This window comes from Oncorhynchus mykiss, chromosome 18 (genome assembly GCF_013265735.2).
Source record: "Oncorhynchus mykiss isolate Arlee chromosome 18, USDA_OmykA_1.1, whole genome shotgun sequence".
Lineage (NCBI taxonomy): Eukaryota > Metazoa > Chordata > Actinopteri > Salmoniformes > Salmonidae > Oncorhynchus > Oncorhynchus mykiss.
Genome location: NC_048582.1, coordinates 52,806,877 through 52,833,470, shown reverse-complemented (window position 1 = coordinate 52,833,470; position 26,594 = coordinate 52,806,877). Strand labels below are relative to the sequence as shown.

General features: G+C 46.7%; 1 protein-coding gene across 46 annotated transcripts in view; it reads left to right on the top strand.

Moving 5' to 3' along the window:
* The first annotated feature begins 8,498 nt into the window (after positions 1 to 8,498).
* Positions 8,499 to 26,594, top strand: part of clasp2 (cytoplasmic linker associated protein 2) — a 93,464-nt gene continuing 75,368 nt past the window's right edge. For 29 of the 46 annotated variants that reach the window (XM_036953193.1, XM_036953186.1, XM_036953210.1 and 26 more), the window contains exons 1-6: positions 8,506 to 9,435; positions 14,722 to 14,800; positions 17,721 to 17,824; positions 19,182 to 19,273; positions 20,025 to 20,100; positions 24,263 to 24,360. In XM_036953193.1, the coding sequence (XP_036809088.1) occupies positions 9,238 to 9,435; positions 14,722 to 14,800; positions 17,721 to 17,824; positions 19,182 to 19,273; positions 20,025 to 20,100; positions 24,263 to 24,360 (647 nt within the window). In that variant the 5' untranslated portion in view covers positions 8,506 to 9,237. Of the gene's footprint in view, positions 9,436 to 14,721; positions 14,801 to 17,720; positions 17,825 to 19,181; positions 19,274 to 20,024; positions 20,101 to 24,262; positions 24,361 to 26,594 lie in introns of all 46 variants that reach the window. The other 17 variants (XM_036953191.1, XM_036953169.1, XM_036953174.1 and 14 more) reach the window with 3 other exon arrangements.

Here is a 26,594-nt window from a genome sequence, read left to right as displayed (position 1 = left end):
AATACCCTAAACCACACCACAACACAACTACACCCTGAACCCCACCACAACACAACTACACCACAATACCCTGAACCCCACCACAACTACACCACAACAACCTGAACCCCACCACAACTAAACCACAACACCCTAAACCCCACCACAACACAACTATACCACAACACCATGAACCCCACCACAACTACACCACAATACCCTAAACCACACCACAACACAACTACACCCTGAACCCCACCACAACACAACTACACCACAATACCCTGAACCCCACCACAACTACACCACAATACCCTGAACCCCACCACAACACAACTACACCCTGAACCCCACCACAACACAACTAGACCCTGAACCCCACCACAACACAACTACACCACAATACCCTGAACCCCACCACAACTACACCACAACACCTTGAACCCCACCACAACTATACCACAACACCCTGAACCCCACCACTATACCACAACACCCTGAACCCCACCACTACACAACTACACCACAACACCCTGAACCCCACCACTACACAACTACACCACAACACCCTGAACCCCACCACTACACAACTACACCACAATACCCTGAACCCCACCACCACTACACCACAACACCCTGAACCTCACCACAACTACACCACAACACCCTGAACCCCACCACAACACAACTACACCACAATACCCTGAACCCCACCACAACTGCACCACAAACACCCTGAACCCCACCACAACTACACTTAAACACCCTGAACCCCACCACAACTACACCACAAACACCCTGAGCCCCACCACAACTACACCACAAACACACTGAGCCCCACCACAACACAACTACACCACCACACAACACCCTGAACCCCACCACAACACAACTACACCACCACACAACACCCTGAACCCCACCACAACACAACTACACCTTGAAGCCCACCACAACACAACTACACCACAATACCCTGAACCCCACCACAACTACACCACAATACCCTGAACCCCACCACTAAACAACTACACCACAACACCCTGAACCCCACCACAACTACACCACAACACCTTGAACCCCACCACAACACAACTACTCCCTGAACCCTACCACAACTACACCACAATACCCTGAACCCCACCACTAAACAACTACACCACAACACCCTGAACCCCACCACAACTACACCACAACACCTTGAACCCCACCACTACACAACTACACCACAATACCCTGAACCCCACCACTACACAACTACACCACAATACCCTGAACCCCACCACTACACAACTATACCACAATACCCCGAACCCCACCACTACACAACTATACCACAATACCCTGAACCCCACCACTACACAACTACACCACAATACCCCGAACCCCACCACTACACAACTACACCACAATACCCTGAACCCCACCACTACACAACTATACCACAATACCCTGAACCCCACCACTACACAACTACACCACAATACCATGAACCCCACCACAACACAACTACACCACAATACCCGAACCCCACCACAACTGCTCCCTGAACCCCACCACAACTACACCACAACACCTTGAACCCCACCACAACACGACTACTCCCTGAACCCCACCACAACTACACCACAACACCTTGAACCCCACCACTACACAACTACACCACAATACCCTGAACCCCACCACAACTACACCACAAACACCCTGACCCCCACCACAAACACCCTAACCCCCACCACAAACACCCTGAGCTCCACCACAACTACACCACAAACACCCTGAGCCCCACCACAACTACACCACAAACACACTGAGCCCCACCACAACTACACCACAATACCCTGAACCCCACCACGACAACACCACAACACCCTGAACCCCACCACCACACAACTATACCACAATACCCTGAACCCCACCACTACACAACTACACCAAAACACCCTGAACCCCTCCACCACACAACTACACCACAACACCCTGGACCCCACCATGATCACAACACACTGGACCCCACCACGACTATACCACAACACACTAGACCCCACCACAACACAACTACACCACAACACCCTGAACCCCACCACTACACAACTACACCACAATACCCTGAACCCCACCACTACACAACTACACCACAATACCCTGAACCCCACCACAACTACACCACAACACCCCGAAACCCACCACTACACAACTACACCACAATACCCTGAACCCCACCACAACTACACCACAAACACCCTGAACCCCACCACGACTACAACACAACACCCTGATCCGCACCACGACTACACCACAACACCCTGGACCCCACCACAACAGAACTACACCACAACACACTGGATGCCACCACAACTACACCACAACACACTGGATGCCACCACGACTACACCACAACACACTGGACCCCACCACAACTACAACACCCTGAACCCTACCACGACTACAAAACAAAACCCTGGACCCTATGAACCACACGGTCTTCTTCAGTAGGCAGTAAACAGAAGAAGGTTATTCAAAAATGAGAGGTTCTGAATTTTTCCAATGATAAACAAAAAAATATATAATTCTGTTGCGAACTGTTTTTCTACAGTCTGACTTCCTGAACACGACCCTGGTAAACACCCTGGACCTACTGGTCACTACAGGTCTCTGATCAATACAGACTGATTGATCACTACTGATAAATGATCAATTGATCAGTTGGACTCTTGCTGATCTGCACCGCAATCTCCTACTCGGGTGGAGGGAGGGGAGTGTGAGGGGTCTTTTTTCTCTGACAGAACTCTGTGAGTCTAGCCTCCCTCCCCTTCCAGACCCCTTCCAGACCCCTCCAACACCATCCTCCCCTTCCAGACCCCTCCTCTCCAACACTACCCTCCCCTTCCAGACCTCTCCTCTCGAACATTACTCTTCCCTTCCAGACCCCTCCTCTCCAACATTATCCTCCCATTCCAGACCCCTCCTCTCCAACATTACCCTCCCCTTCCAGACCCCTCCTCTCCAACATTATCCTCCCCTTCCAGACCTCTCCTCTCAAACATTACTCTTCCCTTCCAGACCCCTCCTCTCCAACATTATCCTCCCCTTCCAGACCCCTCCTCTCCAACATTACCCTCCCCTTCCAGACCCCTCCTCGCCAACATTATCCTCCTCTTCCAGACCCCTCCTCTCCAACATTATCCTCCCCTTCCAGACCCCTCCTCTCCAACATTACCCTCCCCTTCCAGACCTCTCCTCTCCAACATTACCCTCCCCTTCCAGACCCCTCCTCTCCAACATTACCCTCCCCTTCCAGATCCCTCCTCTCCAACATTACCCTCCCCTTCCAGACCCCTCCTCTCCAACATTACCCTACCCTTCCAGACCCCTCCTCTCCAACATTACCCTCCCCTTCCAGACCCCTCCTCTCCAACATTACCCTCCCCTTCCAGACCTCTCCTCTCCAACACTTGGACTAGAGGATGAGGGGGGACGATCCTAAAGAGGCAGAAGTCTACAACCCACAAAATGGTGGACAGTGTTATTCAGGAAGGTGCAATGGTACAGAACTTGCACATAGGAGTACAGACGTGACAACGAGCATTGGTAATCATGTCAACTCCATACGTTACAATTCTATCTGCCAAGTTTGAACCGTTTTGCCCTTCTAACCACACATCTGGACAACGCATCACTCTGGGTGGACTTCATCTCAACCAATCACACGCCACCTCTGTGTGACCGTGCTGTAAGTCAACTTGCTTCGACCACTGGACACCCAGCCTGTGAACGCCAAAAGGAGGATTCTGGCAAGTGTAGTGATTCTGGGTGTGAGCAGAGAGGATGCTGGGATAGCTCTCTGAGACTCGGATCTACGGAGGGGACACCACTAAACCCCGCCCATCCAGGTGCAAACTGAAAACCAGTACAAAACTGGAAGTACAAAACTGAACATTTGATGTTTTTTCTGAGAACTTGCCATTTGAGACTCAGTTTTTGTTTGTAAAGAGAATGTTTTGCAATGATGGCAAAAAAAGAATTACAATATGGCAACTCCCCTTCGGATTGGAGTTGGCCAGTAACACATTTTTATTTTCCCTCTTTTTTTCCAGTGCTTATTGTAATTGTCCATGCTTGTCTATCCAGAGAGGGAGATTAGATCTGTGTATCTCTCCTTTTGAAAATAATGAAAGCAAACTGTTACCGTTGGACAGAAATGGACTGTCTCTGTCAGAAGCACAGCATCTGATGACATCAAGTTGTTTTTGTATGCTACATCACTGGAACATGTGTACTCAGGGCCTCTTGTGCACTGTGTGACTGTGGAACACACAGGCCTGGTTCCAAGCTGACCACTAGCCTCTTGTGCACTGTGTGACTGTGGAACACACAGGCCTGGTTCCAAGCTGACCACTAGCCTCTTGTGCACTGTGTGACTGTGGAACACACAGGCCTGGTTCCAAGCTGACCACTAGCCTCTTGTGCACTGTGTGACTGTGGAACACACAGGCCTGGTTCCAAGCTGACCACTAGCCTCTTGTGCACTGTGTGACTGTGGAACACACAGGCCTGGTTCCAAGCTGACCACTAGCCTCTTGTGCACTGTGTGACTGTGGAACACACAGGCCTGGTTCCAAGCTGACCACTAGCCTCTTGTGCACTGTGTGACTGTGGAACACACAGGCCTGGTTCCAAGCTGACCACTAGCCTCTTGTGCACTGTGTGACTGTGGAACACACAGGCCTGGTTCCAAGCTGACCACTAGCCTCTTGACCACTGAGCAACTCCTGAGTCCCCCTCAAAGAAATGAAAGCCAGAGGTTTGAGCCTAAGTGACGATCATGCGTCTTAAAAAATAAATACATCTGGAGCAGTGGAAACAAGCAACGTGGCAGATACTTCACACAGTCTACAAGATGGAGATCGAGGGCAAGGTTACGGTTAATTCCACCCTATTTTCAGATGTTCAAGGGAGAGTTAAGAAGTGATTACCAGAAGTGGGCCTTGATCAATTTGAGGGCGAGGTATAGCTATGTTACTGCTATGTTACCTACCATGAGCGTTCTTATCCACGGCGTCCCCGGGGATAAAGGGTCAGGGCTAGGGGCCAGTGGTGGGTTTGGGATGAGGCCTGTGTGTGTGTGTAAAGCCTCAGACAGACAGAGGTGTATCGTATATAATATGAGTGTTTGACTTAGATGCTGCTGGTGCTGAGTTGTGAAGCTGACTGACCTCCAGGGTTGGAGTCAATTCAAAAATGGAATTGATCCCAGCCCTGCTGACCTCACTACATGGCAGTGATACTAACAGCCTCACTTTGACAGATGGTCTAACAGGAGTTTTATGTTGAAGAAAATAAATAATGAATAAATAAACATAACATAAATAAAAGTAACTGATAGTAAATGTGCTCTGACTATCTCTACAGTGAAATTTGTTCGTGTGTGTGTGAAATCCTCACCCTGACCAGCAGATGTCGCTGGCGAGCCGTGTAGGTTGATCAAGGGTTGAGATGCTCGCCCAAATCTGGACACCCATCAACAACATCTTATATATTCTCCATGTGCAGGTCATTTTACTTTGAGAAAATATAAGTATGATTATTTTCATCCAAGCTGCAGTAAGGATCAAATGTGTTAAAACCTCCAACTTCCATATATTTCCTTTTTAAAATTAGATTATGGGTTTAATATCCTTTACCAGTAAGTGGAAAAATTATCAACTGTAAAATGATTACTTTAGGGATAGACCTATGGGATAGACCTACCACAATCTGACCATCTCTATGAAATAGCCCTCAGCAGCAGTGATATTACCGTAGTATCCACATTCAGATAAAGTGATGGAGAGGTTGTTACTTAGCTTGCTCTGGCATGGAGCATATTGAAAAGATGTTCTACTTCCCTCCTCAAATAAGATTCAACTTTTATAAAACTATTCATATTTTTCGTTTCTGTCCAGATATTGCAAGTAATTCGTGATGTCTTCTCACTTGTGAATAAGTAACGGGGCTGGGGATTTTCCGTCAGGCAGTAAACTGGATAGTTGTGCGCAGTGCTGAAAAAGCAGGGTTGCCAGTTTGGAGAAAATGTACATATGGGGGCAGAACGTGAGGGTCTTGGTATCCATGTGGGGGAATTTGATGAGATGGGAGATGTATATTTAGAGGTTGGATATGTTCGATAAAGTCACACAAAATTGCTAGGATGGTTTAATTTAAATTACCTCTGGTGCAACTCAAATCTGCATGATAGTTGCAGTGGCTGTGTGTGTGTATGTGTGTGCTCAAGTGTCTTTTGCATGACAAGACTATGTTAACCCGCTGATCTAAAGCCTAGAGAAATAAAACCTAATGCGGTTCAAATGCCATTTAAGCCAATGTTTGCCCCTTGATTTTTGAATAATATTGAATAATATTTAATGAGCCTACAATTTATTTATTTTTAAACTAAGCACCTATTGTTCCATTGGTTGTGTTTTTGTTGTCATATTAGACAATAAGCTACAACAAAAAACTATTTTAAATATTTAATTACAAAAGTAAAACTCCTTGACCACAACAGAATAGAAGTTAACAAACACAATATATACAAAAGTATGTGGACACCCCTTCAAATGAGTGGTTTTGGCTATTTCTGCCACACCTGTTGCTGACAGGTGTATAAAATCGAGCACACCGCCATGCAATCTCCATAGACAAACATTGACTGTAGAATGGCCTTACTGAAGAGCTCAGTGACTTTCAACGTGGCACCGTCATAGGATGCCACCTTTCTAACAAGTCAGTTTGTCAAATTGTTGCCCTGCTAGAGCTGCCCTGCTAGAGCTGCCCTGCTAGAGCTGCCCTGCTAGAGCTGCCCCAGTCAACTGTAATTGCTGTTATTGTGAAGTGGAAACGTCTAGGAGCAACAACGGCTCAGCCGCGAAGTGGTAGGCCACACAAGCTCACAGAACGGGACCGTCAAGTGCTGAATGAAGTGCGAAGCCTGTAAGAATCGTCTGTCCTCGGCTGCAACACTCACTCCCGAGTTCCAAACTGTCTCTGGAAGCAAAGTCAACACAAGAACTGTTCGTAGGGAGCGTCATGAAATGGGTTTCCATGGCCGAGCAGCCTCACACAAGCCTAAGATCACCATGCACAATGCCAAACGTCTGCTGGAGTGGTATAAAGCTCACCACTATTGGACTATGGAGCAGTGGAAACATGTTCTCTGGAGTGATGAATCATGCTTTACCATCTGGCAGTCCAACAGACAAATCTGGGTTTGGTGGATGCCAGGAAAATGCTACCTGCCCCAATGCATAGTGCCAATTGTAAAGTTTGGTGGCAGAGGAATAATGGTCTGGGCCTGTTTTTCATGGTTCAGACTAGACCTCTTAGTTCCAGTGAAGGGAAATCTAAACGCTACAGCATACAATGACATTCTAGACGATTCTGTGCTTCCAACTTTGTGGCAACAGTTTGGGGAAGGCCCTTTCCTGTTTCAGCATGACAATGCCCCCGTGCAACAAAGCGAGGTCCATACAGAAATGGTTTGTTGAGATCAGTGTGGAAGAATTTGACTGGCCTATTCAGAATCCTGACCTCAACTCTATTAAACACCTTTGGGATGAATTGGAACGTAGACTGCGAGCCAGACCTAATCGCCCAACATCAGTCCCCGAACTCACTAATGCTGAATGTGGCTGAATGGAAGCAAGTCCCTGAAGCAATGTAGGAACATCATCTAGTGGAAAGCCTTCCCAGAGGAGAGGAGGCTATTATAGCAGCAAAGGGGGGGACCAACTCCATATTAATGCTCATGATTTTGGAATGAGATGGTCGTCATGTAGTGTAAGGTAGCTACTGCGTGTGCACATTTTCCAGACTGCACCTGAGTTAGCCCTTGGTAATGACTCTCAGGTCCATCGCATTACACATAAGAGTTGTTGGAAGAAGGAGGCTTCTGTAGGGGAGAGTTCTGTTAAGAGCCACAATGCCTGAACATTAATATTCATTGCTTGTGGTGCGGTTTTGGAAGCACAAGGAACTTATCTTTCATATCAGTGAGAAATAATAATAAAAAAGGTTCAATTGAAACACACCTTTTATAGTTTAACAGGCTCAAACAGTATTTGAGTTTGTATTTTGCATCTTTGAAATTATTTTGATGTGATAGAGTAAAGTAGAAGCTTTATGTTTCTATAGCCGTATCACAATTGAGAATCAATTCACGTTTAGTTGGAATATTTGGCTGTTTTGTCTTCCAGGGCCAATTCACCCTTTAAACAGAACATGTACGGTCCTTGGACTAACTCACATTAGGCTCCATTAGTCCAGTATTGGGCTACACCTGAGTATGACATGTACATTTTAATGATGAGGAACATCTGAGAAAACAGCTTAAAATATAAATAATTTTCATGCAACATGTAGACAAAATTAAATATACAGCAGTTATTTTTTGTGTCAAGAAAGAGATATGAAAAATATTTCAAAGTAAACAGAGTAATGTGCGGGATAATAAATTCCTGGCAACCCTGCGAAGGACCCCTTCGTCGTCTTCTCCTACTAGTCAACTGCAGTCACCGGCTTGGCGCTGGCTTTCAGCGGGGGAGGGTTTAGCTAGACAGTTTAGCAGGGGCGATTATTCCCGGATTAAAAGTAGGCAGGAACTGTGGGAGGAAGGCTGAAACACTGTTCTCGAAGTTTTGGCGCAACTTTATTTTCAAGGGTTCGACAACACCTCCCTGGAGAGGTTTTTCCAACTCATGGAATACATAAATGAAGCGAAAATAGGCGTCAGGCCTGTGACCAACTAGCTAACTGTTAGTTTAGCTAACGTTGCTTTCCACATATCTCGCTATCCACTAGGTGTTGCCACCGTGCGTGACTAACTTCGTTAGCTTAGCTACTAGTAGCTTTATTGTGTTGTGGATTGATACAGGCCCGGTTAGTTTTACTGCAAATGTGTCTTATTTTTCAAAACTTTTAGAAAGTTATTGCTAACTAGTTATCTGAGAGCAACATTCTCTATCCTTCGCTGAAATCAAAGTTGAGCAGTGTGTGTTTTGGACAAAGTGATTGCGCTAGCCAAGCAAATTTGACAGGCGTTTGTTTTGTTGTTGATCAAACGTAAAATAGCGGTCACCCAAGCGTCCAGGCAGCTGTCATTCGCTCAGAAGAAAGGGACCACCGACCGGAGCGAACCTTTTTCCACACCCAACCCGCCAGGACACCCTGTAGTCTGCGGCTGGCCCCAGAAGGAGCTGGCCACACGGCACTGCCTGCCCAATGGAGGAACATGACAACATGGATTATTTTTACCAGCAGGTCCTGCAGAAAGACGTTACCCGCAGGCTGCAGGTCGGGCAGGACCTCATAGACTACCTGAACGACCCGCAGAGGTCCACCGATGTGGAGCAAGACAAACCACGGCTGGATAAAACTGTAGATGAGCTGACGGGATGGGTCAACTCCAGCAACTACAAGGTGAGGGGACGTTGCGGTGTACTTTGCAGAGGTCCATTGTCCCCCAATCGATCCTGTTTTTGGTAATCGTTGACTAACTAGTTACTTTGAGAGACATGTTTGTGGTGATTGGATGTCGACAGGGAATATATACTGTAGGGATGCCTAGCCAGGGGTGATGATCAGTGTGGGGACAATAGCTAGCTAGGAAGCGAGAAAGAAGTTGCTCATTGGATAACGAACTGCCCCCGCCGTCTCACTGTAACAGATACAGGTAACTGACTAGATAAAGGAAACGCCAACGTGGTGTCTATAGGGGCGTTGGGCCACCAAGAGCCGCCTGGACAAAGATTCTACAAGTGTATGGAACTCTGTTGGGGCGATGCGACTCCATTCTTCCACGATCAGTTTCATCATTTGGTGTTTCGTTGACTGAGGCGCGCAGGAACTACTCCTGCTTTCCATATAATTTGTATCCCTCATTTTCCCAAGTGTTTCCTTTATTTTGTGAGTTACCTGTATTTTGAGCTGTAATTGTACCGAATTGAGCTGATCTGATTCAAACAGCCCACTAATGTCCTCCAAACTAGGCCTGCAGTTTAAAAGGGTAACATTTTCTTAAATGATAGCCGACGCTAGCTAACTGCTAACCATCAACGATTGTTCAGCCAGTTAGCTAGAATAAACAGCGAATAATCTAGTACTAATACATTTAATACAAGTGATATGTTATCTTGTGACTCTCAATGTGATGGGATTGAGTTCGAGATCCTTCAGTTTTTGGTTGTTTTACTAGCCCAGACAGACGGCTAGTAGTGGGCTGTGTATGTGCTTGGAGGAGGACCCCATTGTCAGAGGAGCACCCAGACTAGAGCAGAAGATGGGGGAGGGGTCAGGGCACCCATTGTGTGTGTCAATTAGCGAGTTCGTTTTGCATGGCCCACTGATGGTGGAGTTTGAAAGTGTTAGACCTTTCCATTGGTCCTTAAATTAGATCTCCACCCATCCGGGACACCGGTCCATGCAAAACGAACTGGCTCAGTATATCATATCGGTATCTGTGGAAAATGCTGGAATGTGGCCCTTGTTTTCTTTGCTAAGTTATCTCCTAAACCCAGACAGTTATGTCTGAACCATGGAATGAATCCCTGCAGCAGACACAGAAGGTGATGTTTGTTACATTCAACTGGAGGTGAAACTAGTTCAGTATAGATGATTCTTTACCTTCCCTGGTATAACACCAGAGTTTAAGCCCATGGAAAGTCTCAGGCTGAACCGGGCTGTAATGAAAAAGGTCACTAGACTTTCCAGAGGATTCAGTGAAATAAAACTGAAATCAGCTCAAAGTATCGTATTATTTCTCTTAGGGTTATATATTATTATAATAGGATGACATAGTTTGACAGAAACACAGAATGTGACATCAGCACGATAATCACTTTGACCAGGGTGTGATTGAGTTAGTTATATGAGCCTGGTCCAATTACAACTGAACTCCCTATCCTCTTGTGAGCTCCTTCGGTGTTTACAGTACATGTCTATATTCACACAGCATCTCAAAGGAACACATCTAGAATCAGGTCCCACCTGTCTTTTATATATTTTTTTTATTCATCATGATTTTACCCTTCTCTTCAAATTAGAGATCCTAATTGGCTGAGAGCAGAAAAGGGGAGGGGCTGGCTGCTGTGAAGATGCTGAGTCAGCCCAGATGCGCTAGATGGAGGGAGGACAGAAGAGAGAGACTGAGATTGAGAGGGAGCGTGACTGCAGATAGGATTGGGATTCAGGAATAGCAAACGCGAGTGCAGGAGACAGGGAGATTTGATGCAGAGTAGGAAAGGAGGAGAGGTTGGAGAGAGGTCAAGAGTGATGGAGTCAGAGACAGGATGTGTGAAGCCCCAGACAGACTGAGACTCACTCAGAGAGCTGCTGTACAGAGGAGAGTTGTCATTTTTTGTATTTAACTGGGCAAGTCGGTTAAGAAGACATTTTTATTTACAATGACGGCCTCCTGCTGGGACGGGGGCGGGGTTAAAAATATAGGACAAACACACACATCACGACAAGAGAGACAACACTACATAGAGACCTAAGACAACAACAGCATGGCAGCAACACAAAACATGGTACAGACAACAGCACAGAGGGCAAGAAGGTAGAGACAATGTTGCTGCTTCCTCTTTTATTTATGGACTAAATATATCCCTCTCTCTTCCTCTCTCATTCTCCCTCTTTCTCCCTCTTCCTCTCTCTCAAACACACTGCAGCAAATTCTCCTCATGCTCATTGACATAACAGTAAGGCCATTGCCTCTGCAACACACACGCTCCACAGCAGCCACATTAATATTGCAGACTGCCTTATCTTCGCTCTCTGAATGTTTTAGAGCTGCTGATCCACTGGGTTGGAACCCAGGTTAGCTGCACTCTACTAAACTTACCCTGCTGAGCTAAAGCCTGGGATAGTGTTTAGGTCTCAGATAATGGGAGAATCTCAACTGTACACTCCTGGTGTCCCCTCGCCTCCTTCTCAAAACCCATTGGAGGAGAAGGTCAACGGTCCCTCCCTGTGACCTTCTCCTCAGTGGGTTTATAGAGAGAGAGGACGGGAGGAGTGTGCAGTTGAGATTCTCCCATTGTCAGATCCGAGTCCTCTGAACATGGTCAGAAAGGGATTCCCCTTCTCAGATGGAGGCCAGGCTTTTCCTCTGGTTGGGACGGCTGGTCTGACAGTTGACCCGGCAGTTTTGGTAAAGATGCTACTTCATCTTTATTGTGTGTTTCTGCGAGGTCACTACCAGCCAGACAACATGCACAGTGAGTCATGAACACTGGCTGACAGCTGAGGTTTGGTGTGTTGTTTTCAGTGTGTTAGTATCAGAGGGGCCTGACGATACCTGAGTGGACATATGGTCCTCTCTTCCCCTCCTCTTCCTCCCTTTAGTCACAGTGAGTGTGTTCAATGCTCAGCTAGCCTGCTGACTTCCCCCACTGTCACCCCCAGGTAAACTCACACACATACACAGCCCCCTCAATCGCTCTCAACCCCTCCAGTGGAGCTGCCATATGGCTGGGAGGGAGGAGGGAGGGGGTGTCTTCTCTCTGTCCTTTGTCCTCCCTTCTCTGTTCTCCCTACTCTCTCCTCTGTCCTCCCTACTCTCTCTCTTCTCACTCCTTCCTTTCCTCTTCTTTCTCCTCTTCCCTCTCTTCTGTCTCCTTTGTCCTCCCTTCTCTCTCTCCTTCTCTCTTCCCTGTCTTCTCTTCTCTCTCTCCTTCTCTCTTCCCTGTCTTCTCTTCTCTCTCTCCTTCTCTCTTCCCTGTCTTCTCTTCTCTCTCTCCTTCTCTCTTCCCATTTCTCCCTCTTCTGTCCTCTCGTCTCTGTCCTTTCTTCTCTCTGTCCTCCCTTCTCTCTCTTTGTCCTCTGGCCTCTCTTTCCTCTGGCCTCCTCTCTGTCCTCCCTTCTCTGTCATCTCTCCTCTGTCCTAACCTTCTCCCCTGTCCTCTCTCTTCTCTGCCCTCTTCTCTGTCCTCCCTTCCCTCTATTCTGCTTTCTGTTTTCTCCTTCATTGCTCTCTTTGCCTTGCCTCCACTCATCCCTCTCTCATCCCTCACTCTCGGTGTGTCCTCTGTCTTGTAAGCAGCCATCTTCTCTGTCCTCCTCCTCAGACCTCTGGACCTGGTCCAACATATGATGTCATGACGCCTTTGGTCTCAATACTCCACAAGAGCATAATCTGAGACACACTCTTTCTACCGCTCCCTTTTTCTCTACCTCCCTCTTTCTCTCTCCGCTTTTCTTTACCTCCCTCTTTCTCTCTCCGCTTTTCTTTACCTCCCTCTTTCTCTCTCCGCTTTTCTCTACCTCCCTCTTTCTCTCTCCCTTTTTCTCTACCTCCCTCTTTCTCCCTTTTTCTCTACCTCCCTCTTTCTCTCTCCCTTTTTCTCTACCTCCCTCTTTCTCTCTCCCTTTTTCTCTGCCTCCCTCTTTCTCTCTCCCTTTTTCTCTACCTCCCTCTTTCTCTCTCCGCTTTTCTTTACCTCCCTCTTTCTCTCTCCCTTTTTCTCTACCTCCCTCTTTCTCTCTCCCTTTTTCTCTACCTCCTTCTTTCTCTCTCCCTTTTTCTCTACCTCCCTCTTTCTCTCTCCCTTTTTCTCTACCTCCCTCTTTCTCTCTCCCTTTTTCTCTGCCTCCCTCTTTCTCTCTCCCTTTTTCTCTGCCTCCCTCTTTCTCTCTCCCTTTTTCTCTGCCTCCCTCTTTCTCTCTCCCCTTTTCTCTGCCTCCCTCTTTCTCTCTCCCTTTTTCTCTGCCTCCCTCTTTCTCTCTCCCTTTTTCTCTGCCTCTTTCTCTCTCCCTTTTTCTCTGCCTCCCTCTTTTTCTCTCCCTTTTTCTCTACCTCCCTCTTTCTCTCTCCCTTTTTCTCTACCTCCCTCTTTCTCTCTCCCTTTTTCTCTACCTCCCTCTTTCTCTCTCCCTTTTTCTCTACCTCCCTCTTTCTCTCTCCTTTTTTCTCTACCTCCCTCTTTCTCTCCTCCTTTTTCTCTACCTCCCTCTTTCTCTTTCCCCTTTTCTCTACCTCCCTCTTTCTCTCTCCCTTTTTCTCTGCCTCCCTCTTTCTCTCTCCCTTTTTCTCTGCCTCCCTCTTTCTCTCTCCCTTTTTCTCTACCTCCCTCTTTCTCTCTCCCTTTTTCTCTGCCTCCCTCTTTCTCTCTCCCTTTTTCTCTACCTCCCTCTTTCTCTCTCCCTTTTTCTCTACCTCCCTCTTTCTCTACCTCCCTCTTTCTCTCTCCCTTTTTCTCTACCTCTTTCTACCGCTCCCTTTTTCTCTACCTCCCTATTTCTCCCTCCCTCTTTCACCATCTCCCTCATCCTCTCTCCCTTTTTCTCTCCCTCCCTCTTTCTCTCTCTCCCTCTGTCTCCATCTCCCTCCATCTCTGTGGTTACCTGGCTCCTCTCAATCTGTTTGACTAAAATAGTGAATAACAGCAGTCAGGATCTCTCTCTCTGGGAGAGGGGGAATATTTTTACAGATTTTCTCTGGAATGTTGTGCTTCCATCGTGGTCTGCCAACATAAGCATTCCAGACACACAGCTCCCTCTGCATGAGATCAGATCCTAATCTCTCTCTCACACACACACACACACACACACACACACACACACACACACACACACACACACACACACTGGAAAACTAGACTACAGAGAGAGACAGAACTCTAACTTTGATACTGTGTGTGTTGAGGGTGTGTGTGTCTCTCTGTGTGTCACCCTGTGTTGACAGTATTGTGTTTGTCTGTCCTGTAGGTGGCGTTGTTGGGGATAGACATTGCCGGGGCGTTTGTCGATCGCTTGGGGGAGCGCTTCAGAGGATACCTGGGGACAGGTGAGATGCTTACATTCCTCTACCTCTTCTCTCTTTCTGTTTCTCTCACTCTTTCTCTCCCCTGATTCATCCTCTGTTCTATATTTAGGCTGCACATCGTCTGGCTTACTGTAGGACCAACCCATCTAACCCCTTTACACACACACACACACACACACACACATCCTACAGCCCTCATGGACTGCTCCTGTATCTGCCTTTGGTGTGTGTGTGGTGTACTTACATAACTCTGTCCTGTCAGATCACTGCCGCAGGTGCCACCAGTTGTCATTGTCACCCAGGCTGGCCACACACACACAGTCTAGCTCTAGGAGGAGACAGGCTGTCAGACTCCAAAGGGAAAACGACCCTCTGTGACATTGCCTGAACCCAACTGAAAACACACACACTCCTCTCCTCTCTGTGGTGTGTGTGTAATGTCCTTAATGGAAAAGTTTAGTCTAATATCTCTCTTGGCGTTCAGGGCAAAAATATCCTCTAGACAAGCTCTATTGTCCTCTGGCTCTATTGTCCTCTGGCTCTATCGTCCTCTGGCTCTAGCCCTCTGGCCCTCTGGCTCTAGCCCTCTGGCCCTCTGGCTCTATCGTCCTCTGGCCCCCTGGCTCTATCGTCCTCTGGCCCCCTGGCTCTATCGTCCTCTGGCTCGATCGTCGTCTGGCCCTCTGGCTTTATCGTCCTCTGGCCCTCTGGCTCTGGCCCTCTAGCCCTCTGGCTCTGGCCCTCTGGATCTATCCCTCTGGATCTATCCCTCTGGATCTATCCCTCTGGCTCTATCCCTCTGGCCCTAGCCCTCTGGCCCTCTGGCTCTGGCTCTAGTCCTCTGGCCCTCTGGCTCTGGCCCTCTGGCTCTATCGTGCTCTGGCTCTGGCCCTCTGGCTCTAGCCCTCTGGCCCTCTGGCTCTGGCCCTCTGGCTCTATCCCTCTGGCTCTATCCCTCTGGCTCTATCCCTCTGGCTCTATCCCTCTGGCTCTAGCCCTCTGGCTCTAGCCCTCTAGCCCTCTGGCTCTAGCCCTCTGGCCCTGACCCTCTGGCTCTATCGTCCTCTGGCTCTATCGTCCTCTGGCTCTATCGTCCTCTGGCTCTATCGTCCTCTGGCTCTATCGTCCTCTGGCTCTAGCCCTTTGGCTCTGGCCCTCTGGCTCTGGCCCTCTGGCTCTAGCCCTCTGGCTCTAGCCCTCTGGCCCTCTGGCTCTAGCCCTCTCTCAACAAATACAGAGGAGAGTGAGATGAGATCATAGTGATTAATGAGGGACATTAGTGATCTACACAGAACTGACTCACTCACTCACTCACTCGCTGTGTGTTGTGTATTTCTGTTCCTGTCTCTCGTTGATGATGGGCTGTGGCCATCTTGTCCAGCGTTGTGAGGAGTGTGTGTCCAGTGTTCAGAAGAAGTGAAACCTCAGTCCTCTAATGCAACAGTTTAAAGAACTAAAATGACAATGAATGAAGAGATGAGTTTTTTGGTGAATACCACATTGAACTCCCACATATATTCAGTATGTGTGTGTTTGATGCTAACATCAGACGATGACGTGTGTCCGTCTCGGCAACAATGCCCCCCGACGCTGTGTGCTGGACCCGTATTGCCCCTGTTGCTTATGAAACCAGCTGTGGTAGCAACAACCCACCACACACACACACACACACACACACACACACAGGCATTCCTCCCAAAAAACATCAGCGGGGGAGTGACATGGTGATGTCATCCTACAGCAACCTTCCTCGCCCTCGGTTTATGTGTGTGCGCGTGTGTTTGAAGTTCAAAGGGGGAGTCTGAGGATTGCATAAAACAGTAGCAGAGAAACTAGTGCCTCTAAGGAAAATCTCAACTCCATCTGGTCCAGACTCTGTTTCCTCTCTGTCTGTCTGGTCCAAACTCTGTTTCCTCTCTGTCTGTCTGGTCCAAACTCTGTTTCCTCTCTGTCTGTCTGGTCCAGAGTCTGTTTCCTCTCTGTCTGTCTGGTCCAGACTCTGTTTCCTCTCTGTCTGTCTGGTCCAGACTCTGTTTCCTCTCTGTCTGTCTGGTCCAGACTCTGTTTCCTCTCTGTCTGTCTGGTCCAAACTCTGTTTCCTCTCTGTCTGTCTGGTCCAAACTCTGTTTCCTCTCTGTCTGTCTGGTCCAAACTCTGTTTCCTCTCTGTCTGTCTGTCTGGTCCAGAGTCTGTTTCCTCTCTGTCTGTCTGGTCCAAACTCTGTTTCCTCTCTGTCTGTCTGGTCCAGAGTCTGTTTCCTCTCTGTCTGTCTGGTCCAGAGTCTGTTTCCTCTCTGTCTGTCTGGTCCAGACTCTGTTTCCTCTCTGTCTGTCTGGTCCAGACTCTGTTTCCTCTCTGTCTGTCTGGTCCAAACTCTGTTTCCTCTCTGTCTGTCTGGTCCAAACTCTGTTTCCTCTCTGTCTGTCTGGTCCAGACTCTGTTTCCTCTCTGTCTGTCTGTCTGGTCCAGAGTCTGTTTCCTCTCTGTCTGTCTGGTCCAGACTCTGTTTCCTCTCTGTCTGTCTGGTCCAAACTCTGTTTCCTCTCTGTCTGTCTGGTCCAGACTCTGTTTCCTCTCTGTCTGTCTGGTCCAAACTCTGTTTCCTCTCTGTCTCTCTGCTACCAGACAACTGTGTGAACTCGACAGTAACCCTGTCCCATAGAGACCCACTGTCTAATTAAGTCTGTCTAGTAGCCTCTGTACCTCCAATGTTTCATTATGGATTCAAGTCAAATTTTCAAATATGCCATTTGATTGTCTCTGTGTGAGTAAGTGTGTGTGATTGACCTGTGATTTGTGACATTTGTTGTTTTCTTAAACAAGTCCACTAGGGGGCACTAAGGTCATGTGTGTGTGTGTGTGTGTGTGTGTGTGTGATTTAATGTACATAATAAAGGGTACATGGTTATGTATTATATTATGTGCTGACATCTCTCCACAGTGGTCCCTGCGTTAGTGGACCGGTTGGGGGACAGTAAGGACCAGGTCAGAGAACAGAGTCAGACGGTCATCCTCCGCTGTATGGAAGTCACAGCATCGCCTATGGTGAGACATGCACGTCATATACACACAGCATCGCCTATGGTGAGACATGCACGTCATATACACACAGCATCGCCTATGGTGAGACATGCACGTCATATACACACAGCATCGCCTATGGTGAGACATGCACGTCATATACACACAGCATCGCCTATGGTGAGACATGCACGTCATATACACACAGCATCGCCTATGGTGAGACATGCACGTCATATACACACAGCATCGCCTATAGTGAGACATGCACGTCATATACACACAGCATCGCCTATGGTGAGACATGCACGTCATATACACACAGCATCGCCTATGGTGAGACATGCACGTCATATACACACAGCATCGCCTATGGTGAGACATGCACGTCATATACACACAGCATCGCCTATGGTGAGACATGCACGTCATATACACACAGCATCGCCTATGGTGAGACATGCACGTCATATACACACAGCATCGCCTATGGTGAGACATGCACGTCATATACACACAGCATCGCCTATGGTGAGACATGCACGTCATATACACACAGCATCGCCTATGGTGAGACATGCACGTCATATACACACAGCATCGCCTATAGTGAGACATGCACGTCATATACACACAGCATCGCCTATAGTGAGACATGCACGTCATATACACACAGCATCGCCTATGGTGAGACATGCACGTCATATACACACAGCATCGCCTATAGTGAGACATGCACGTCATATACACACAGCATCGCCTATGGTGAGACATGCACAAAAGTGAGAGAGAGGGGTAAAGACGCACACTGCCACACGCCCGTGGTCAGACAGATCGTCCCCTCCCTGACTTCCTGTATTCCAGGAGCGTTAGGTGTCAGGCCTGGAGGTCTGCAGCTCCTGTAGATTGTTACAGCCACATTACATTATAACCGGATTACAACTAACTGGCTTTAATCAGGATATTTTAACCAGCTTGGCCTGCTGGGTAGAGGAGTTCAGGCGCAGAACTGTGAGAAGCTTGGCCTGCTGGGTAGAGGAGTTCAGGCGCAGAACTGTGAGAAGCTTGGCCTGCTGGGTAGAGGAGTTCAGGCGCAGAACTGTGAGAAGCTCACCTCTGAGAGCGAGAGTTTACAGCAACCAAAGCCCAGTCTCTCTCCCTCTGATTCTATCATTAATACATCATTCGCCAAAGCTGCCGAGCTCTAGAATAAGACAGTATCAGCAGCTCCCTCATCTGGACATAACCAGAACTGCATGGAAAATTACTTAACACAGACACTGTAACCTTCTCTGTCAGTAATCTGCTGAGCCCCCTTCACTTTGCCTCCCATAGACTCCTTCAATGTTAACTCTCTCTCAATCTTTATCTCTCTCTGTAGTATGTGTGGGAGAGGTTGCTTCCTGGTTTTAAACATAAGAATTTCCGCAGCAGAGAGGGCGTGTGTCTGGTTCTCTGCGCCACCCTCAACACGTGAGTACTTCCTCTTTCACCATCAATCACTTCCTGAGGTCACAGGTCATACGGAGAGGAAAGGAGAGAGAGAGGGTCATATACCACAGAACCCACTCTCTCTCCAGAATGAATCCTCTTACCTGGGTGTGAGAGTGAGGGACAAAGACCCACACCACCCACTCTCTCTCCAGAATGACTCCTCTTACCTGTGTGAGAGAGTGATTAGAGGTCAGAGTTGGTGGCTCTATAGTGACCTACCCTGAGTCCCAATCTGTCCACTTCTCCACTCATCCGCACATTTTTTTATTTAACTAGGCAAGTCAGTTAAGAACAAATTCTTATTTACGATGACGGCCTAGAAACAGTGGGTTAACTGCCTGTTCAGGGGCAGAACGACTGATATTTACCTTGTCAACTCAGGGAGTCGATCTTCCAACCTTTCGGTTACTGGCCCAACGCTCTAACCGCTAGGCTACCTGCCGTCCATTTAGAAGTATTGGACTGGTGTTAGGATTTAGGGAAGTGGAGAAAGTACTTGACTTGCAGGGTTAGTTTATGCTGCTAACACTACTATAAGGCATGCACCACTCTCTAAACCTAAAGCCTTTAGCATCTCCTCGCTAATTGTACCATCATCTCGCTAATAGCAACACTGTTGTGGTAAATTCTAAGCTGCTACGTAGCTAAAGGTCTCTCTAAAGCCTACTGGTGAATGCTACTGAATGATGGTCGGTTACACAACTAAACTCTCTCTTCACCCCCCCCTCAGGTATGGTGCTCAGCCTTTGAGTCTCAGTAAGATCGTTCCGTACCTCTGCACTCTGACAGGAGATCAGAACCCACAGGTAAGAGACGCTGCTTGAGGGTGAACCTGAATTGTCTCTGTCTCTGTCTGTATTTAAAGCCTAACATGTAGAGAATGTTCAATCAAATGTATTTATAAAGCCCTTCTTACATCAGCTGATATATCAAAGTGCTGTACAGAAACCCAGCCTAAAACCCCAAACCACAAGCAATGCGGGTTTAGAAGCACGGTGGCTAGGAAAAACTCCCTAGAACGGCCAGAACCTAGGAAGAAACCTAGAGAGGAACCAGGCTATGAGGTGTGGCCAGTCCTCTTCTGGCAGTGTTAATGTAATATAGAGAGGAAAGCCCTGTTACAGACCTGCTTTTGGTTTGAGTTCCGTTAAACCCATTGTGGAGAACATAGAAGTTCTAATCATTGTGTTTCTATGGTGGAGTATACGACAATACAGGAGTGCCAGTGTGCTGGAGTTTCTTATTCTAATCGTTTCCTCTGTTATTAGCCAGTCAATGGGAGACTGTTAACTAGCTGGGTGAGAGAGAACCCTGGTTTCACCACTGAAACATGAGACCCCAACCCCGTCTCACCCACAGAGTGACTATTAAGGCTGGGAATTGCCAGGGACCTCACCATACTTAGGTGCTGATACGATATGTATTTCAATTCTCAAGATTCTATATAAATTGCGATTCGATAATGAGCTTTTATTGGGATTCGATGTTCCAAACATATTGCTCACCATATGTCTGCTGCAGAGATGAGGGCCATTACAACGACTTCTGATCAGTCAGGAAAATGAAAGTGCTGAGAACAGGCTCCCTATTAGTTTGTTTTTTAAGATGGAACAAGCTGCAGGTACAGCCAACTAGCGCAAAAATAGTATTGCAGCATTGTCAAAACGATACAATTTATCATGAATTTATATCCTGATATGTAACTATTGATTTTTCTTTGTTGTTTGTTTTCGTCCCACCCAATCATTAGGGTCTGTCCCAGGGTTGAAATCTGTGCCTGTCAGCTACCCAATCATTATCCTCCTACACTCTAGGAATGTGACAAATGGATAATTTTGCTTAACTTTTAAACTGCCATTTCTTTTTTTGGTTCTCCGTTAAAATGATTAAAAACAAATCATAAAATTCCACGTCTATTCACAACGCAGAAAAATGGTTCTGTTACGTATGACCTCAAGGACTGGGGAATGAACTTTATATCTACCGCAGTCATATCCCCTTTAAAGCACCTCGGCTACGGCATGTTGGTTTGTCTGTAAGGTTACACTATGGCTTTTTAAATGCCCACACAAAACCTTCTCTGGAGATAGTTTCAAAGCGCCACTGAACGGCCATTTTACTTGTCTGTAAAGGAATGCCACTTCCGAAGCGGGACTAACGTCCATCACTAGGCGACCAGAACTGTTAATCAAATAATCTGGAGCTGCCTGTGTGTAGACCGTTTTCTCCTACCATTAAATACTGTGGTTACCAAGACATTTAGTAAAAAGTACCCATCTTCCTCTAGGAATCGACTTACGATTCAGTCTTTTTGGAATGGAGGAGACTGATTAGTTGCCATACTTCCAAGAACACAAACACTTGCATCTTTCATAGCGAGCTAGCGAGGAACGGAGAGAGAGGGGAGGGGCACAGTCAGGTCGGCCACCAGGCAGAAAGTCAGAACCGTGCACTAGGCCTATCTGCCAATCAAAAACTGTATCTTGCAATTTCTTGGCTTGCAACGTCTCACAACGTCAGTAACGCAAGGCCCATCATCAATGAATAGGCTAGGATACCCTACTAGCAACAGACCGAAGACTAAACACACACTCGCATCGGTAGTGAAGAGAAAGAGCAGCTGCATTAGTATTTGTTTATTTTGTGGGCAACATGGTCTTTTATCTACTTCCCCAGTGTCAGATAAACTCGTGGATGTCATTTTTTTGTCCCGACCAATCACCATCCCCCATATTCCTTGGCAGTCCCGCCCACACACAATCCATTCTGCCTCTGCTCTCAGCCAATCAGAATTTAACACTTGCAGTATTCAGCCAATCACAGCACCCTTTACAACACACCAAGCCAATCACGTCTGGAGCGCATGGCTCATGTGTGTGTACCCCTCCCCCAGTGTTTTAATCCCACTCAAAGAGGAGTGGACCTAATCTGTGTGTTTATGGAAAATCCGCCTTCTTTTAGCACAACACACACACACACACACACACACACACACACTGGCACCATATGAATACACCCTGCCAAGTCCTGCAAGCCCAGTGAGAATGAAGGTTGTGAAGTCACATCTCACTGGGGGGTAAGAGGTGTGTGTGTGGGGGGGGAGTCGATGGAAAGTTCATGCATTATCCCCTGCCGATCAGTTATCTGAGGTCACTCATCCTGTCTGTCCTGACCACACACACACTCCTGACGGTGTGTGTGTGTAGGGAGTTGGAATTCTGATGGGCTGAGCGCAGAGGCAGAATGGGTTGTGTGTGGGCGGGACTCAACAGCCTTGGTTTCTCTTATGACTGCCTCGCCTGGTTCACTAACTACTTCTCAGATAGAGTTCAGTGTGTCAAATCGGAGGACCAGTTGTCCGGACCTCAGGCAGTCTATGGGGTGCCACAGGGTTCAATTCTCGGGCCGACTCTTTTCTCTGTATATATCAATGATGTCGCTCTTGCTGCTGGTGAGTCTGATCCACCTCTACGCAGACGACACCATTCTGTATACTTCTGGCCCATATTTGGACACTGTGCAAACAAACCTTCAAACGAGCTTCATTGCCATACAACACTCCTTCCGTGGCCTCTAACTGCTCTTAAATGCAAGTAAAACTAAATGCATGCTCTTCAACCGATTGCTGCCCGCGCCCGCCCGCCTAGTATCACTACTCTGGACGGTTCTGACTTAGAATATGTGGACAACTACAAATACCTAGGTGTCAGGTTAGACTGTAAACTCTCCTTCCAGACTCACATTAAACATCTCCGATCCAAAATGAAATCTAGAATTTATTTCCTACATCGCAACAAAGCCTCCTTCACTCATGCTGCCAAACATACCCTCGTAAAACTGACTATCCTACCGATCCTTGACTTTGGCGATGTCATTTACAAAATAGCCTCCAACACTCTACTCAGCAAATTGGATGCAGTCTAACACAGTGCCATCCGTTTTGTCACCAAAGCCCCATATACTACCCATCACTGCGACCTGTATGACCTCACTGGCTCTCGCTACATATTCGTCGCCAAACCCACTGGCTCCAGGTCATCTATAAGTTTTTGCTAGGTAAGCTCCGCCTTCTCAGCTCACTGGTCACCATAGCAGCACCCACCCGCAGCACGCGCTCCAGCAGGTATATTTCACTGCTCATCCCCAAAGCCAGCACCCCCTTTGGCCGCCTTTCCTTCAAGTTCTCTGCTGCCAATGACTGGAACAAATTGCAAAAATCACTGAAGCTGGAGACCCATATCTCCTTCACTATCTTTAAGCATCAGCTGTCAAAGCAGCTTACCGATCTCTGCAGCTGTACATAGCCCATCTGTAAATAGCCCATCCAACCAACTACCTACCTCATCCCATATTTTCTTTTTCTGCTCTTTTGCACACCAGTATCCCTACTTGCACATCCTCATCTGCACATCTGTCACTACAGTGTTAATTTGCTAAATTGTAATTACTTTGCCACTATGGCCTATTTATTGCCTTTCCTCCTTCATTTACACACTGTATACAGATTTTCTATTGTGTTATTGACTGTACGTTTGTTTATTCCATGTGTAACCCTGTATTGTTGTTTTTGTCACACTGCTTTGCTTCATCTTGGCTAGGTCGCAGTTGTAAATGAGAACTTGTTCTCAACAGGCATACCTGGTTAAATAAAGGTGAAATAAAAAAACCGGTGACCTTACAGTGGGAGAACTCACTGACTCCCCTCTGAGTCCCTGGCTGTCTGTACTGTTGACTCCTCTGGCTACTGTCCACAAGTTTGAGTTATGATGCTCCTGTTTAGAGTCAAGAGCCAATTGATGTTTAATGCTACAGTAATTCTTATCTCCATCTGCTATTTGACTAAAATGTGAATAATATGAAATGAAATAGGATATTATTTAAGTGTTTAGATAATAATGATACTGGATAAATAAAGCTATAATCCAAAGATGAGATAATATTGTGGGATGTTGTGTATCCTGTGTGCAGGTGCGTGAGGCTGCCACAGCATCACTGGTGGATGTGTATCGCCACATAGGAGAGAGAGTCAGAGCCGACCTTGGAAAGAGAGGCCTGCCTGCCACACGGTGAGTGTTTGTCTATCTGTCTGTGTGTGGGTGTGTGTGTGTGTGTGTGTGTGTGTGTATACTACAATATATTTTGTATGTGCCATGTATGGGTTGTCACTAGATGTCGACCGATTATGATTTTTCAACGCCGATACCAATTAATGGAGGACCAAAAAAAAACGATACCAGTTAATAATAATAAATAAATAAATATATATATATATATTTTTTAAAATTATAATTTATTCATATATATTACAACAATACTGACCTGAATATTTTTATTTTAACTTAATATAATACATAAATAAAATCTATTTAGTCTCAAATAAATAATGAAACATGCTGAATTTGGTTTAAATAATGCAAAATCAGTGTTGGAGAAGAAAGTAAAAGTGCAATATGTGTCATGTAAAAAAGCTAAGTTTAAGTTCCTTGCTCAGAGCATATGAAAACTTGTAGTTCATTTTAATATGAGTCTACAATATTCCCAGTTAAGAAGTTTTAGGGTGTAGGGATTATAGGTTGACTTTTTCTCTCTATACCATTTGTATTTCATATACCTTTGACTATTGGATGTTCTAATAGGCACTATAGTATTGACAGCCTAATCTCAGGAGTTCGTAGGCTTGAAGTCATAAACAGTGCTATGCTTCAAGCATTGCTAAGAGCTGCTGGCAAACGCAGTAAAGTTTGAATGAATGCTTACGAGCCTGCTGCTACCTACCACCGCTCAGTCAGACAGACTGCTCTATCAAATATCAAATCATAGACTTAGTTTTAATACACTGCTCAAAAAAATAAAGGGAACACTTAAACAACAAAATGGACCGCTACCTCCGCCTTTGTGCAAGGAGGAGCAGGAGGAGCACTGCCAGAGCCCTGCAAAATGACCTCCAGCAGGCCACAAATGTGCATGTGTCTGCTCAAACGGTCAGAAACAGACTCCATGAGGGTGGTATGAGGGCCCGACGTCCACAGGTGGGGGGTTGTGCTTACAGCCCAACACCGTGCAGGACGTTTGGCATTTGCCAGAGAACACCAAGATTGGCAAATTCGCCACTTATGAAAGCAGGTTCACACTGAGCACACGTGACAGTCTGGAGACGCCGTGGAGAACGTTCTGCTGCCTGCAACATCCTCCAGCATGACCGGTTTGGCGGTGGGTCAGTCATGGTGTGGGGTGGCATTTCTTTGGGGGGCTGCACAGCCCTCCATGTGCTCACCAGAGGTAGCCTGACTGCCATTAGGTACCGAGATGAGATCCTCAGACCCCTTGTGAGACCATATGCTGGTGTGGTTGGCCCTGGGTTCCTCCTAATGCAAGACAATGCTGGACCTCATGTGGCTGGAGTGTGTCAGCAGTTCCTGCAAGAGGAAGGCATTGATGCTATGGACTGGCCCGCCCGTTCCTGGGTGGAGATCCCTCAGGAGACCATCCGCCACCTCATCAGGAGCATGCTCAGGCGTTGTAGGGAGGTCATACAGGCACGTGGAGGCCACACACACTACTGAGCCTCATTTTGACTTGTTTTAATAAGGACATTACATCAAAGTTGGATCAGCCTGTAGTGTGGTTTTCCACTTTAATTTTGAGTGTGACTCCAAATCCAGACCTCCATGGGTTGATAAATTTGATTTCCATTGATCATTTTTGTGTGATTTTGTTGTCAGCACATTCAACTATGTAAAGAAAAAAGTATTTAATAAGAATATTTCATTCATTCAGTTCTAGGATGTGTTATTTTAGTGTTCCCTTTATTTTTTTGAGCAGTGTATAATAAACACAGGAATACGAGCCGTTGGTCATTAATATGGTCAAATCCAGAAACTATCATTTTGAAAACTAAATATTTATTATTTCGGTGAAATACGGAACCGTTACGTATTTTATCTAATGGGTGGCATCCATAAGTCTAAATATTCCTGTTACATTGCACAACCTTCAATGTTATGCCATAATTACGTAAAATTCTGGCAAATTAGTTCGCAACGAGCCAGGCGGCCCAAACTGTTGCATGTACCCTGACTCTGCTTACACTGAACGCAATAGAAGTGACACAATTTCACCTGGTTAATATTGCCTGCTAACCTGGATTTCTTTGAGCTAAATATGCAGGTTTAAAAATATATACTTCTGTGTATTGATTTTAAGAAAGGCCTTGATGTTTATGGTTAGGTACGTGCAGCGATTGTGCTTTTTTCGCGAATGCGCTTTTGTTAAATCATCCCCCGTTTGGCGAATACCGATT